Genomic DNA, 15,981 nt, shown 5'->3' with positions numbered 1-15,981 from the left:
CATTTCCCCCTCCCTTGTCTCCTTCCTCCCTTTAACCCCTCAAATTATTTAGTGCATATTATACGCTAGGCACTATTTTGGATGTTTATAATATACAAAAATCACTGTCCTCTTTTTCCATATCTACTTTTTTTTTACAGTTTATTTTTGAGAGAAAGAAGTAGGGAGCAGGGAGGGGTAGGGAGAGAAGGAGAGACTGACATATCTATATTGAAATTATTTATGTCCTACATTTAAAATGGCTTTTTTGTAGAAGCATATAGTTTGGTCTTGCTTTCTTATCCAATTTGACAACCTGAGCCTTTTAGTGTGTTTATACTATTTATATTTAACATAATTAGTCTATGGGTAGGTCAAACTCTATCATCTTGCTGTTTTTTTTAATTGTTTAAATGTTTATTTATTTTTGAGAGAATGAGAGACAGACCATGAGCAGGGGAAGGGCAGAGAGAGAGGGAGACACAGAATCCAAAGCAGGCTCCAGGCTCTGAGCCTGTCAGCACAGAGCCCAATGTGGGACTCAAACTCACAAACTGTGAGATCATGACCTGAGCCTAAGTTGGCTACTTAACCAACTGAGCCACCCAGGTGCCCCTTTCTTGCTGTTTTCTAATGTTTTATCTGTTCTTCATCTCTTTTGTCCTCTTTTTCTGCCTACTGTTGAATTCACTGAGTATTTTTTTTTTAATTTTACTTTATTTCTACTATAGGAATATATGTCTTTTTATACAACTTCTGGTAGTTGCTGTAGGTTTTTAAATATACAACTTAGTTAGTCATGATCTACCTTAAAATAATGTATCGATAATTCCATATGTAGTAGAAAGACCTTAACATACTATCCATCCAATTCCTCCCTTCCATCTGCTGTTGTTGTCATACATTTTACATTCACATTTTGGATAAATATATAATAGTTACCATTATTTTTGCTTTAGACATCCAGTTATCTTTTGAAGCAATTAAAATAATAAAAATTAATTTTATGTTACCTTGCTTGATTCCATTTCCAATGCCCTTCATTTCTTGATGTAGATCCAAGTTTTATGGTTGGTCTTATATTCCTTTTGCCTGAAGAACTTACTAAATTCTGAATATATTTTGAAGGCAGAGCCAATAAAATTTCCAGAGGTATTGATGTTGCCTTTGAGAGAAAGCAAGTCAAAGATAACCCCTAGGTTTATAATAAAACTGCTGATTAATCAGTGACAACAGAAAATAACTGAATACAAAGGAACACATTTAGGAAGGAAGAGATACTAGTGTAAAAAAAGAAAACACAACTCCAGAAAAATACTACTTGAGACACCAAATGTATTTTGTAATTTACTTATTTGCCATGTATTTTTCTTCCCCTCAAAGCCCCAATTTTAAAGACCTCTTAGAAGTCCCAGGGTCAGGGCAGGAGTATAGACTCTGTCTGACTCTTGTATCTACCTCCTCTCATCAACCTGGATGCAAAACTCAGTCCCTTCACTGGTTTCAACAAGAAATCTTTCCCTCTCATGTTTATCAAGTTTCTTCTTTTCTTTTTTGATTTTTTCTTTTTTTTAAAACTCCTTCATGGGGCGCCTGGGTGGCTCAGTCGGTTAAGTGTCCGACTTCAGCTCAGGTCACAATCTCACGGTCCGTGAGTTTGAGCCCCGCGTCAGGCTCTGGGCTGATGGCTCAGAGCCTGGAGCCTGCTACTGATTCTGTGTCTCCCTCTCTTTCTGCCCCTCCCCCGTTCATGCCCTGTGTCTGTCTCAAAAATAAATAAACATTTAAAAAAACTTAAAAAAAATAAAATAAAACTCCTTCATGTAGTTTTTGTTCCCTCCTTATGAACTTGCTCCCTGTGAATTCTGAATTCTTATTTTATGTGGAGTTTAACTGTCTCCTACACTCAGCATTATATAAACAAAACCCCTTAAGGAGGTTATCAGAATAAAGAAAGCCTCAGGATTTCCCCTTCCCAGCCATTTAGGTTTATGAATTTACCCCACTGTTGCAGGTAGTCTCCCCAGGATTTGCATGCAGGAGGTTTACTGGAAGTGCTCTTAGAATCAGTATATGTGAAGAAGCAAGGAAGACAAGACCAGGCAGAGAGAGAAGTTAAAATGAGATTCAGTTGAAATAGTAGCCTCAGTCAACCCCACAGAGGTCTCTCAAGGCTGAGATGATCCTACAAAGATGTCCCACATTAGCAAACATACCCTACAATCATTGGATACAGCTGCAGCTGGGGACAGGTGCATAGACTTGCTCAAGGCAACTTCCTTCACATAAGGGCAAATCCCAGAGTTGCAGGTAACTGTGGATCATTAGCAAACACTACTAGTATCTGAGACCATGAAGCCTTGACCATGAAGGAGAATCTGGGCAGTGTCCAAATGCATCCACTATAATCCATCTGTATACCATTCAGTTCTACTTGCTTCATATAGCATATTGTCTCCACAAAGGGAACAACTCCAGGATTAATACTGATATCCTTTCCTAGGAAAACATTATGAGGAGTTTAATGGGACAAGTTTAAGGTGCCCCTTGCAGATATTCTCCAGGATGCATCTGATTTTGTAGTCTCCCTCATCTATTAAACCATCTGTTAGATTCTGCTTACTTTCAACTATCACATCAGTTTGTCTCATTCACTTACTTGGTGGGATGACCCAGGCTCACCCCAGGCCCTGAGAACCTTCTTAGGATGTGGCTTCTGCACATGTCTGTTTACCAGAAAAGTTAGTCTAGGGAATACCAAGAACCCCCTTCTACCCTACCCTTTCTCTAGCACATCACCTGGGTGTCAAGTGTATTTTTCTCCATTTCTATTACATAAAAGCAGCCCTACCCTCTTCTGATGATCAGAGACAATTACTCTTGCCAGGATGTGGATCTTTTCTTTGGCCTACTGGATCCCTGGCACAAAGAACCTCAAGTAACCTCGTGGCAGTCATAGCTAAAGTTTACTGGGGCTCCTGCAGAACCATCCTCCCTCTGAGAATCACAACCACTAGACTTACAGAACCTAGAGTTGTGGGGATAGAAAGTACAGATTTTCCAAATGGGTCACTGGGAGTGATAATAAGTGGAGTCCCTTCTCCCTGGTTCCCAGATCAATGTATGGTTGATGGTTGATGATTTAGGGTGTGCTCTTTATTCTGGAGAATAAAGATGGGCACCATATCCTTGTAGAGTATAATTTCCAAGTTGCCACCTTAGACGTACCTTAAAAAAGCCATTCCATCACTCCATCAGGCTGGCAGAATCAAGTGATAGGATATGTGATAGGACCAGTGAATCTCATTGTCAGGTGCCTATTGTCACGTCTTATTTGCCATAAAGTGCACTGCTTGTTCCAATGTAATCTATGTAGGATCACATGTTGGTAAATCAAAAATTCTATTGCCCTTGAGTAATGGTGCTGCCTGTGTGCCTAATGGGCAGAAAAGGCGATCACATAGAGAACTCTACTCAAAATAAATTTCTGCCTTCCAAGATGGAATGGCCACAATGTAATCAACTTTGGCTAGTTGGTCCCCTCAAGGGATGGTGCTCTATTAGAGGGTGCTCTATTAGTATTAGTATCACCGCTCTCAGGTTAGGTAATTGGCAACAGCAGTACTAGGTCCACCTTGGTGAGTGGTAATTCACGTTGTTGGGCCCATACGCAGCCTACATAGCTTCTCCCATAGAAGCCCTTTGTACAACATTGGGGTGGCTTTTGACAAAGACTGACTAGTATCAACTAGCTAAGTTATTCTATAAGATTGTTTCTATAACCTTCAATAGTAGATTCTCTCCAGGCTACATGTTTAGGTGGATCAGAGTTATCATATTTCACACCCATGGTGACATGTCAATTCGCATGTTCCTTCCCCAGACCCCTCTGTCTCATTTTTTTTAACATTTCTCCTTCCAAGCCCTTGACCAACAAGCCCAAACATTTGTCACTGTTATTGAGTCTATATATCTAATCTTCTTTAAAAAAATTTTAATTGTGTATTTATTTTTGAGAGAAGGAGGGAGCGAGCAGGGAAGGGGCAGAGAGAAAGGGAGACACAAAATCTGAAGCAGGCTCCAGGCTCTGAGCTGTCAGCACAGAGGCCCACGTGGGGCTTGAACTCACAAACTGTGAGATCATGACCTGGGCCGAAGTTGGACACTCAACCGACTAAGCCACCCAGGCGCCCCATATATATTTAATCTTATATCAACATACTTGTCTTTTTTTTTTTTAATTTTTTCTAACGTTTATTTTTGAGACAGAGAGAGACAGAGCATGAACGGGGGAGGGTCAGAGAGAGAGGGAGACACAGAATCTGAAACAGGCTCCAGGCTCTGAGCGGTCAGCACAGAGCCCGACGCTGGGCTCGAACTCACGGACCGCGAGATCATGACCTGAGCCAAAGTCGGACGCTTAACCGACTGAGCCACCAGGCGCCCCAACATACTTGTCTTTTGACGCGAAATAGATGATGATCCACACCACCCAAACCTCTGCCAATTGGGAAGACTGCACCCTCTGCCCTTTCTCCAGGCCACCTGTGAGTGAGGCTATTGTGAAAGAGTCCAAAGGATATATGGGTTGTCTCCTGTTGTGTATCACACCACCTCAAAACTAAGTGGTTTAAAACAGCAGTGTATTGTTTCTGGAAAAGAGATGACAAACATGGTCCAGGATGAAGGCACATGAGGTGGAATGAAAGTGAAAGTCAAAAAATGAGGATGTGAAGAATAGGGACTGTGATATCACCATCAATAAACAATGAAAGGATATGAGATAGAGAGACTGTGAGATAGACAATGAAGTTATAAATAAATATAGGAGATAAGCTAGAAAAAATCTTTATGCTTTATACTAAACAAAGGCATTATTCCTTATCTTTGTTTTCAGGCCTCTCCCCCACTTAGGACCCCAGTTGCACGGTAAACATTCTATTAACAGCTACACATTGAAAGATCCTATCAGAAACTACTGTGAGAAAAGGGTCTTCCATTTACTGCCTTCATGCTACTACTTCGACCTAGAATTTTCCTCCCACTCCATCACACCTCAACCCTCCATGAAATGCTTAATTCCTTTTTATGATCCAACTCAAAATTGTGTGTGGGGGGAACTTAAATAAACAAATTGAGGCTCCGTGAAGAAACTCCTGTCAATAATGGATTTCCCTTCCCCTGAACACACTGAAACCCTTAACAACAGAGGCTATTTTACTTATCCTCACACTGCTACACAAAGCCCATGGTAGGTGTGCTGAATGAATGCCTTAGCACCTTACACTTAGGCCACACAGCCTTGTATTACATTTTATTATAGTCATTTATCATTTCTGTAAGTTAAAATCTCCCTGAAGGCAGAGACCAACCAGATCATAATTTTGATTCTCACAGAAGCTGATAAAGTGTCTTAACATCAAGTTATGAACAAATATTTAAATTAACTTGTTAAGGGAATTAGTGAGAATCCAAGACATGTGAGAAGTTGACCCACGATGTAATTACAGGAATAGCTTCATAGCCTCAGTGAATCCCATGAGGATCTCTGAAGGTGGAGTGGCCCTTTAGATATGTCCCAAATCAAGGCAAGGGGGGCAAGCCTTTGTATCCTGCATTGCCCAGGCATTGGATCTGTGCTGTGTCACAGGAAGAGGGCATAACCTTGGGTGAGGCAGCTTCCTTGAGCCAAGGTCAATGCCTGAAGGAGGACGCAGCTGTGACTCTTCAGCATCCAGATCCCAGCCAATAAGGGGAGTGCCTACCTTGATTCTAAAAGACATCTAGGTGGTATGTGGCAGCATCTATACAGCCTTCCCTGAGGCGAAAATGCAGCCTCTTTCTCACCTTCCATAAAAATCCTCTTCTTAAGGTATGGCTGAGAAAACAAGAGGGAATTTACTTTTAACACCCAAGCCTCCAACTCTTCCTTTGAGCACCAAACAACTTCTTTTTCTCTTTGAGGGTTTGAACTGGCACTGGAGGCATTTCTTTCTGGCTCAGCCCTGTCACTGAGATACTGGAGAAGTTTCTCACACTCACCTCCACAATGCTCGTCACCCATGCCAGTTGTGCCACTGCCCCAGACCAATTGAGCAGGGTCTCCCTGCACCAGCAAACACCTCGGTGGCGTGTGGCTCTCTAGGGGCCATGCAGCTGTCCCTAGCTTGCAGATCACAGCAGTATAAAATATGGGCCTGAAAAAAATAAAATTCTCACCAGTGCCTTCTATCATCATTTGCACTCAGGATCAAGGCTTACTTCTAAGTTAATGACTCCTACATACAGGAAAAAGCATCAGCTTCTGTTCTTTTCAGGCCCTGCATGCATGATCCCTGCCTCCTACAGAAGGAGCCAGAATACTTATTGGGCAATTTTGCTTGCAGGGATGACTCACCTCCTTGCTTCCTCCTTGCTTTCTGATCTTAATTTCTACATGGCTAAGGAAAGTCTCCCATGGAAAATGTTGTTTGCTAAAAAATACCCATCTTTTCTATACCCAAGTGTTTTTTTTTCAAAAATGGAAAGGAAGATACTTTTCTTTCACCAGGCAACACTATGCATTGAATAAGCACCATACAAATGGGTAGTTAGAGGTGGTTTGTGCCTGGATGATCCCAGCTGTTCTCTCTCTGAACTCAGGTGTCATACGCTAAAACTAAATTAATGGAGTCTCTCACCAGGGTTCCCATTTTTGTCTGGATTTCTGATCAGAACTGGAGATTGTAAGCCACTCTATGGGACCTTACTTGCAGGACAGTCGACTTACTAGGAAGGCTAATGAACCAGCATCATCAACTGCAACTCCCCACGTTTCAACTAAGGCCTCCGGTTCAACTCTGCCATTTGGTTGAGTGCCACAAAGACAGCATTTGTTACCCCTCCTTTCTTTTCTTCTTGAATAAAGCCTTGCTAACAAGGAGAATTTAGATCTCCCATGAATTCTAAAGCTTCTCTAATAATGCCTTGCTGTATGTTGCTCTTGTAATAACATGCTTTGACTGAATCCGATTTTCCAAACTGTTCAATAACACCTTGTCATATGGCTCATTGCAAAAGACTCTCTATTAACACATTTCCAGAGAACTCTTCTCCTTCCTGTTGATGCATGGTGGGGAAGTGGATTTACGAGTCCCAGCAACTCTCCCCATTATCAAGTGCACTACTCGATGCTGTCAAGTATTTCGTCACAGATGTGAAGCTCTGGCAGGACTGAGATCATGTGTACCTCCTAATGCCAAGTCCATAAAATTCCTTTTAATCTTCACCATCTTTGACTCTGAAAGCTGCCACTACTGCAACACAGCCTGCTCTCTTCAAACTCGAAATCCTTCTGTCTGTTCCCTGAAATCAGACTGCCTGAGAATATATGCAGTGTATGGCTAACAGGTTAGCAGCCTCTAGTGGGGATCCCAATGCATGCCTGATGCCTGCTACAACAGTAGTTGTCCTTGCATCTTAAGGACTCCACAAACATACCTTTGTAGGAGCCTTTGATCAGGCAAAAGCACAATAGCCATGTATATACTTCCCATAAAAAAAGTTGTATTTTAGAATCTGTTGGGGAAACCTCTTAAAAATATATCTCACCTGTAACTTGGCATGATTTTGGCTTTATATAGTGATACGATACCTTGATTTTTGCTTAAAATATTCAATCTTAAACAGTGTGTCCCTATGCAAAAACGGAAAGCTGACCTCAGAATAGACTGCTACCTTGGGTTCCTTTTGAGACTATTGGGGACCCATTCCTTTAAGATTCTTAGAAGAGCTATTATTAATTGAAAATTAATAGGCATATCCTGAAAACCCATAAAAGGCTTTTTGAAAGGGTCTATGAGAAATCACCTCAAATAATTCAATTCTTAAGAAAGGGTTCTACAGCCATACATTTTGCTTCATAGTGTTTGAGACCACATTTTCTGACAGCACCCTGGATTCGATCTTTGCCTAGAGGCTCTGTCTCACTTTTTGAGTGTCTTCTTCAGGAAGAAACTGGGGATGAGAAAAAATTTTATCTTTGAAACTCACAAATCAGGAGCCACTTTTATTTGTCCTACATTCTGCTTAAAAATGGAATAATTTCTTCTTTAGCTCCTATCTCTTTATCTTATGCAGCTAAAAGGAATTAGTTGTCGCTTTCAACATTTAGCTCAGAAATACCCCTAGCCAGATCAATTAGTTCACTAGATACATTTCTATTTTCTGCAGGTGACAGTTTTCCCAAATTTTCTACCACTATATATCAAAGATCTTCCATCTTCTAGCTCCCAATACTATTCCATTCACTCTCCTTCAAGTCTTCACTGACAGTCACCATGAGGCTCACCGGTGCTGGTAAAACCCACGTCCAGGTAACAAAATCTGCTACTCTTGCTAGATAGCAAATCCATACAAAAATCTACATTCATTTTATTCTTCTCAGGATTTTGTTTCCAGTAATTTGGGGAAGATCCTACCTGGAGCCACTCATGCAGTCATTGTCAAATGTGGTCCAGAACTATATGGTCATGTGAAGATTCAACTGGGCTGAATATCCAGTAGCGCTCATTCTCATGTCTGGCAGTTGAAAGCTAGCTGTTGACTGGGAGCTCAGCTTGATTATCAACTGGGGCATGTTCACGTGGCTTAGCTTCCTCACACCTTGGTAGCTTTGGGTAGTTGAACTTCTTAAGTTAGAACTCAGGATTCCGAGTGTAAGTGTTCTCATGTGCAAGGTAAATGCCGTTTCATCTTTTATGACTTGGTCTCAGAAATCACATAGCATCATTTCTCCTTAGTCTATAGTCAAAGTAGTTATAAACCCACCCACATTCAAAATGAAGGAATGTATACTCACCTCTCAATGTGAGGAATATCTAAGAATTTTGCAGTCATTTTTTAAAACCACCAAAAGGGCTTTGCTGTCTTGCTTTCTTTTGTATCACCAACCCTTATAATAATGCCAGACACATAGGGATGCTCCTTAAGTGTCTGTTGAAATAATGAATTTTGACAGGAAAAGAAAGGGAGTTCTGTGGTTTAGGTTAAAACTGGTGAGGCACCATGAGAGTTCTCTACCTCTATCTTTAAGAAGAGGGGACACCATTACTGGCTACCTTGGGTGATGTAAGCAGTCATTTGTCTAAAAGCAGAGGGCTGACCCTTATGTTCTTCTCTTGACCCTTTTCAGTTTTTGATTATTCTAGGCCTGAGGGAGATTCCTACATTATCAGAGATTTTACTTGCATTTCAGAATGACAGTCAGGTTCCCATACTCCAATTATATGTGGCATTTTGATAACCTTGTAGCAGCCTTGAATAACAAATGGCAAAGAAATGATGTGGAAGAACTATGGATGCTCTTCAAGTGGTCTATTAATAGAGAGCAACTCTGGCCACACGGATATGCAGCTGAATATTCCTCTCTGCTCCATGTTAGCTTAAGTATGTAGTAAAGTGTTTCCATTTATTGTGCCATGGGATACAGAGCAATTCTACATATGGACGAGGGGAGCTACAAGAATATTATATGCCAAGACCTGAATTAGGATGAGTTTCAATAAATGCATTTTACCCATCATACAAAATTATAAACAGGACACAAGCCATTAAAACCTTTGTTATTGTCCATTAACACCACTATCTAACAAATTACCACATTTATAAATGGAAATATCTTCCAAAAAATGTCAGGCATCTTGTTTGAATCCTCTGAAACAAAATAATTTCTGTGATGCATGTATAGTGATGCCAAGAAATCCATCTGCCAGCCAGAATTTCATCCTTGAAACATACCTTGTTATGGCAGCACCAAAGAACACAATGAGTTTTGTTTAGAGTGTCAGTCTTCCGTCCCTGGACTGAAAGGATTAGTTCTAAATTGCACATTATTACATAAGACTGCATGAAAATGTTTGCTTCTTTTGTCCTTAAAAGAAATTCATGGTGTTTTATAAATAGCAAAAAAAAAAAAAAAAAAAAAGTAATTGCACTAAAGAAATCCATTCTGAGAGCTACAAGCAGTGGATCTGCCAGGCATTCTGTTTTATGTTATTATTTATTAAACACACAAAGGTCAGGGGTCTTCCAAGTTGGATGTGGTGGGAGGCTAAGGAGAGGCCATATAGTGCAATGGCTAAAAGCATAAGTTCTGGTGTCAGTCAGATCTGGTTTTAGCTTCTCTGACTAATAAATGTGACTGGGAAATTTACTTATGCTCTCTGTGGCTCATTTTCCATATCTGTAACATGGAGATAAAAGTATTCACCTTCTAGGATTGGTTTATTGGTTAAATGAGATAACACATGTCATTTACTCACCAGTGCTTGGCACAGAGTAGATGCACAGTTAACAAGGCAGATAAGAGTAAACACTTTCAATAGGTATTGTGTGTGTGTGTGTGTGTGTGTGTGTGTGTGTGTGTGTGTGTGTTGTGTATGAGACAGGAGAAAGGGGACGAAGAGAGATGGGGGAAAGAAAGAAAGAAAGAAAGAAAGAAAGAAAGAAAGAAAGAAAGAAAGAAAAAGACATAGAGAGACAATATTTTGGAATACACATATAAAGAACACTGTTGGAGACACAGTATACTTTTGCACCTGCCCTGGCACTTCTATGTACCCAGTGTCAGAGGTCTGTCCATTGAACAGGACTCAGCTGTCCACTAAGACAATTGGAAAGCCACCAAGCCATTACAGTGTCACTACAAACAACTTAGAGGTCTCTTCTGTTATTATGGGAGGAAAGTCCCGTGTGATATACAAATAAAAGTGGACTTTTCTAAGGAACAAGAATTGGGAAAGGAGTAAAGAAAAGATTTTGAGGTAGGCAAGGCCTTTTCTCCCTTTTCAGTGAACTGGTGAGGTCATTCCTATCTTTAATCTTTGTATGTCAGACTATTTGGGAGAAACACATTCTGCAATATAATACAGTAATCTTGCCATTATTAATTAGAATAATAATTTCCATTGCTTAAGGATTATTTCTGTAATGGTTTTATTCAAAAAATAATATGCAAGTTTAGCCATGTATGTTAAGAAACAGAATATCAGTGGCCAATTTCTAATTTTTAATGGTTTTTCAAAAATACAGATTTTTATTTTACCTTACCACAGCTCTGTTTAAAAACAATTCTGTTAACAACCTTCAAATAACCTTTTAAAATATTACTCATGAATCTACGCACCTCAATAAAATGTTTCCTGTTTTTCATTTCCCCAAGGCTAAAGTGACACAATTATTAGCTTTCGATAGGGTTAAACAATAACTACCCATGCTTACTTTTGTTAAAGAAGGGAACACAAATATACCTTCAAGCACTGTAACAGTTGAAAAGATTCCCATACTTCAGTTCTTTTTTCTTTTTTCAAAAAATTTTTAATGTTTATTTTTGAGAGAGAGAGAGAGAGACAGAGAGAGAGAGAGAGAGAATGGTGGAGGAAGAGAAAAAGGAGACAGAATTCAGAGCAGGCTCCAGGCTCTGAGCTGTCAGCACAGAACCGAACACTGGGTTTGAACCCATGAACGGTGAGATCATGACCTGAGCTGAAGTCGGACGCTTTACTGACTGAACCACCCTGGCACCCGTCTTCTTCTCTGAAACACAGAGAATTTTTTAAAAATCAAATATTTTAAATGAAATTTTTCTCTACTTCTAGTGCTGAATAAAATCCTTTTCCTTTTACTGGGAAACCTCTTTAATCCTGTGTAGTACTAGTTATCATTTATCAGGTAACATGTAGATGCTGGGGATATATCTGTAAACAAAACAGGTCAAAATCCCTGCCATCACAGAGCTTACAGTCTAGACAGAAAATGAACAATATGAATATGGTAATAAATGATAAAGGGAAAATTAAGACAGGAAGAGATTAGGGAGTGTCAATGAGGTTGGCAGTGGGTGTGGTTTTAGGTAGTGTGGTGACAGAAGGACTTTTGACATTTAAAGAAAGATGTGAAGGAAGTAGAAAAAGATACCCTGTTTTAAGGAATAGTTAGCAGGCCAAGTGGAGACAGCTAGGGAAATACTAAGAAATGAGAGATAAGAGAAGCAGCCTGGTAGTCTATTTTAAGGATGTTAACTTTTATACCATTACATTAAATGTCACTATAAGTATGAAATAGGACATCATTAAAGATATCTTCCCTTTGCCTCTCAAGATTCATGCTCTACCCTTTTCCATCCTTGTCTCTGGCCCAGGGAAGCTGAGCTGTGTTTTTCTACTCTTCCTCATGACCAATTGCATTTCTTCCTTTGGGCCACCTTCCTCCTCTTTCAATTGTCCAAGTGTTCCCTCTGTCAGAGAAGCAAAGATTGAACCAAACTGTGTTTCTCTGGATGGATAGTTCTCAACTGTGCCCTTAAACTCACCTGCATCCATGTGAGGAAAACCTACTGAAATACAGATTCCTTGGGCTCACTGAAGATGTTCAATAAGTATCTCTTGGTTTGTGGCCAAAGAATCTGCATGTTGATAAGTTTCCCAAGGTCAGTTCTTTCTTACTGTGAGGCTTGCAGATTAGAATTCTAATTTATAGAAACAGCACCCTTCTGATGGGCATCCAAGCAACTTCTCATACCTGAATTTTCATACCTGAATTTTCCTTGCTCCAAAAGGGAGAACTTAGAAAATTTGGTTGGGCTCTATTATATTTTGACTGAGTATACTCTACTAAAATTTTATTCGTATTTTTAGCCAATGCTTATAAAATATTTTATTTTGCAAAATATTTCATCATTAAATACTACCCATAAGAATTGTTTTGCACCGTCCTTATCAATTTGTGTCATGTGAGACAATGTCTTGTTTGCAAATTGATAACTTGTGGGGATTATCTATGACCTCTACATGTTTTTGTACAACAGCACTGACTTTATTTTTGTTTAAGTGCTAATATTTCCCATCTGAATCATTTATCAACATCATACTTTAATCAGAAATAAGGATACCCAAACGTTACTACTAAATACCATATGTTATGCTATGTTTTTGTGCTGTTCAAGTTGGTAGCACTGAACTTTGAAGACTTTTTTCAGAGTTATATGGAAGGAAATTCACTCAGTGACTTAGATTACCACAGAATTTGTGGGGAGGAATTCACATTTCCCAGCAGCATATACAGCACTGCTTTCATATTACATGCACTCTTCCGTGAAGAGAGACACTAGATTGATATTTTACAGAGTATTTCTGTTACAACCTCCAGAGTTCAGCAGTTTTACACAAATATTGTCCTTTCAGGTTTTTTTTTTTTTTTTTAAGATTTCATAGGTTAATTTGCCCTGTGCCAAAATTTGCTATTTCAGGATACTGAGGCAAACAAGACTGTCAGAAATAAAGACCAAGGGATGCAACTGTCATATACCAAGCAGATAATAGTAAATATCTACGTAAGTAGCTGAATCCAATCTCTCTGAGGAAGACTGGTTCATTTGACCTCTTACTAATTTTAAATTTTTTTCCTAGCAGAGAGAAGGTGAATATTTTGATTGAGGGAGCTGCATAACGGATTCAGCAGAGACCTCAGGTTAAACTTGCCTTTCAAGCTGGAGAGGATCCGATGGAGTCTTTATGGCCCACTCTGGCAGGACTATGTTTACAGCAAATACTCAAAAATACATCCAAATGAATGCCAAAAGCTGAAGCAAAAGCTTGTGAACCTTTTAATAATTGTATTGCATGAAATAAAATGTCTTGAAAAAAAATTCTTACAGAATTTCTGTTTCTCTATCCCTTTGGTTAAACTAAGGCAATGTATTTAATATGAGGGCATTTTTCATAAAATAAAGAAACTCCCCACTTTTCAGAATAAGTGTGCATTTTCTTTTATTACTGAAAAGCCATACAAAAGTTCTAAATGTTAGACATATTAGACAGTAAATGAGGATTAACTATTAAAAAGAAAAGATAATTTTATATTATATGCCTCTAGAGACTTTTTTTTATGTTATTTTAGATTTTTACCTAAGAATTCTATAGAATCTTTGAAATCCTAAATCTGAAAAGGACCTTGAAAGTTATTTAGTTTAGGAATATTAATAACAACAACAATGATGTTAAAAACACAGCTAACCTTCGGGCCCTTACCATCTTCTGGCCACTGTTTTAAGAAATTTTGCATATGTAATCTTGGTCAATCATCACAACAACCCTATAATGTAAATATTATTAAATTCATTTGACATATAAGGGAACTGAGACGCAAAATGTTTAATCTGCCTAAGGACATAGAGCTAGCAAGGGTAAGGGTTAGCACTAAAGCTGAAGAAACACTTGTAAAATTATGCCAGGCTGTTCTATCCATGGTAAGTGGATAGACACTTCCCATGGGACACAGCTGTCAAGAGTATGATTTGAGGTGCCAGAAGGTCTGCCTAAATACATCACCTTCAACACTATACAACACTGCCTCCAATTCCCACCAACAGAGAAAGTGCTTTATGAAAACATAATGCCCCCAAAAGGATATGTTTTTAAAATAATACCTAAGAAAAATTGCCTGTTAATGATAGCAAGATGAGGTAGATGCATTTTATAGAAATTTGGATGATAAAAGGAGAAAAAAAGAAAATAAAAGAGCTGTTGAAGTTCAACACCATAATATACACTCTTAGTCAATTCTGGCAAAGTGAAGGGTGATAAAGACAGAATTCAAGCAATTTGGCTTTGGTTGGATATGGAAATTATCCATTTTAAGCTATCTTCTCATTTGGGAGATGTAACCATACAGATAGCTAAATCTTTTCTATTTAAAATGGTAAAGTGTAACAGCAAAAATTATTTGTGTATAACTTTTATTTTCCTCACCACTTGCCTTTTGGAACAGAGATTCTTAAATAGGGTTCCAATACAGGATCCCTTCTGAAACATGAAATTTCCAATCTATATGTAAGAATGCACAGCACCGTAAGAAGAAGGCCAGATTCTCATAAGTATATATGAGCCCTTTCAAAACAGTTGATATAGCAGAAAATCAATTTAGCCCAGCTGCACTTCTTATATATCACCTAAATGTGTGCCTGCTGAAGGTGGTCTTTAGCGGCTACAAGACCATAACATACAACTGCTTTGAATTATGTATCCTAATGAGCATCCAGGGCCACAGTGAAGCTGACATTTTAGAAAGTGAAATATGGCATACAAAATGACCAAAAGCAGAGTAACATTACATGCCTCTGCTTTGCTAGAACCATTGTTCCTGCTTTCGCTGTTTCTGCAGCAACAGATGCAACTATTCAGGACTGGGTTTTAAGTAAATAATATACAACAAGGAAGTGAGACAGGTGTGTCAATGAAAGGTCTTAGGAAAGGGTTAGGCAATTGGAATGGGCAGTCAATTAATTAAAAATGCTTTTCAAAATGAACAAACTGATCTGACTTTCTTGGTGAGCTATTACCAAGTTCTTTTGAGTTCTTAAAACATTTTCTTTACTCTGTGTTTAACAACAAATGTGGGCCAATTGCTGTGAGTTAATTGAAAAGGATTGTTTTCTAGTTGCCAAGAAACGGCGCTTTCTTACATTATGCAGGCCATTATGTGCACAGATCAAGCTTCCTGATTTTTCTTTGAGGGTTTAAGAATATAGGCTGCCTGATTTAGTTGTCCCTTGAGGAGGAGCACAAATCAAGAAGGCTTTCAGGGGTGTTGTTCCATTTCAATTGACCAGGTAAGATTTGGATTTGAAAGTGCTACTACCTTCCTAATGCTTAACTTTTCCTAAATCATTTAAATGCTTTTATGTTGAGTGAATGAGGGGATCAAAAATGATGACTTTAAATACTTAGGGTGGTTTCATGTAAAATCATGTTAAGTTGATTTTCTTCCAGCTGAAGTTTCTGAGAGAAAAAAAAAAAAAGAGGTAGAGATAATAATAGACTTGTGAGACCAGCTCTAGAGTTTGTTTCTTCTTGATTTCAGAGTAGCAAATACGTGTAAACCAAGAAGTTGTCAGTGTGTGTAGAGTTGAAATATTAAAATCATTGCTATGGAAGAGAATATCACTATTTCTGTTTGGAGAAAAGA

General features: G+C 38.9%; 1 protein-coding gene across 1 annotated transcript in view; it reads right to left on the bottom strand.

Moving 5' to 3' along the window:
- Nucleotides 1–15,981, bottom strand: part of LOC109269625 (uncharacterized) — a 114,915-nt gene that overhangs the window by 46,716 nt on the left and 52,218 nt on the right. Inside the window, exon 6 of the mRNA XM_053901820.1 lies at nucleotides 993–1,144. Coding sequence (XP_053757795.1) covers nucleotides 993–1,144 — 152 coding nt within the window. The remainder of the gene's footprint in view (nucleotides 1–992; nucleotides 1,145–15,981) is intronic.

Source organism: Panthera pardus, unplaced genomic scaffold (genome assembly GCF_024362965.1).
Source record: "Panthera pardus isolate Hobbes unplaced genomic scaffold, ASM2436296v1 HiC_scaffold_10, whole genome shotgun sequence".
Taxonomy (NCBI): domain Eukaryota; kingdom Metazoa; phylum Chordata; class Mammalia; order Carnivora; family Felidae; genus Panthera; species Panthera pardus.
The sequence above is the reverse complement of the archived record's forward strand: the minus strand, read 5'-3'. Positions and strand labels throughout refer to the sequence as shown.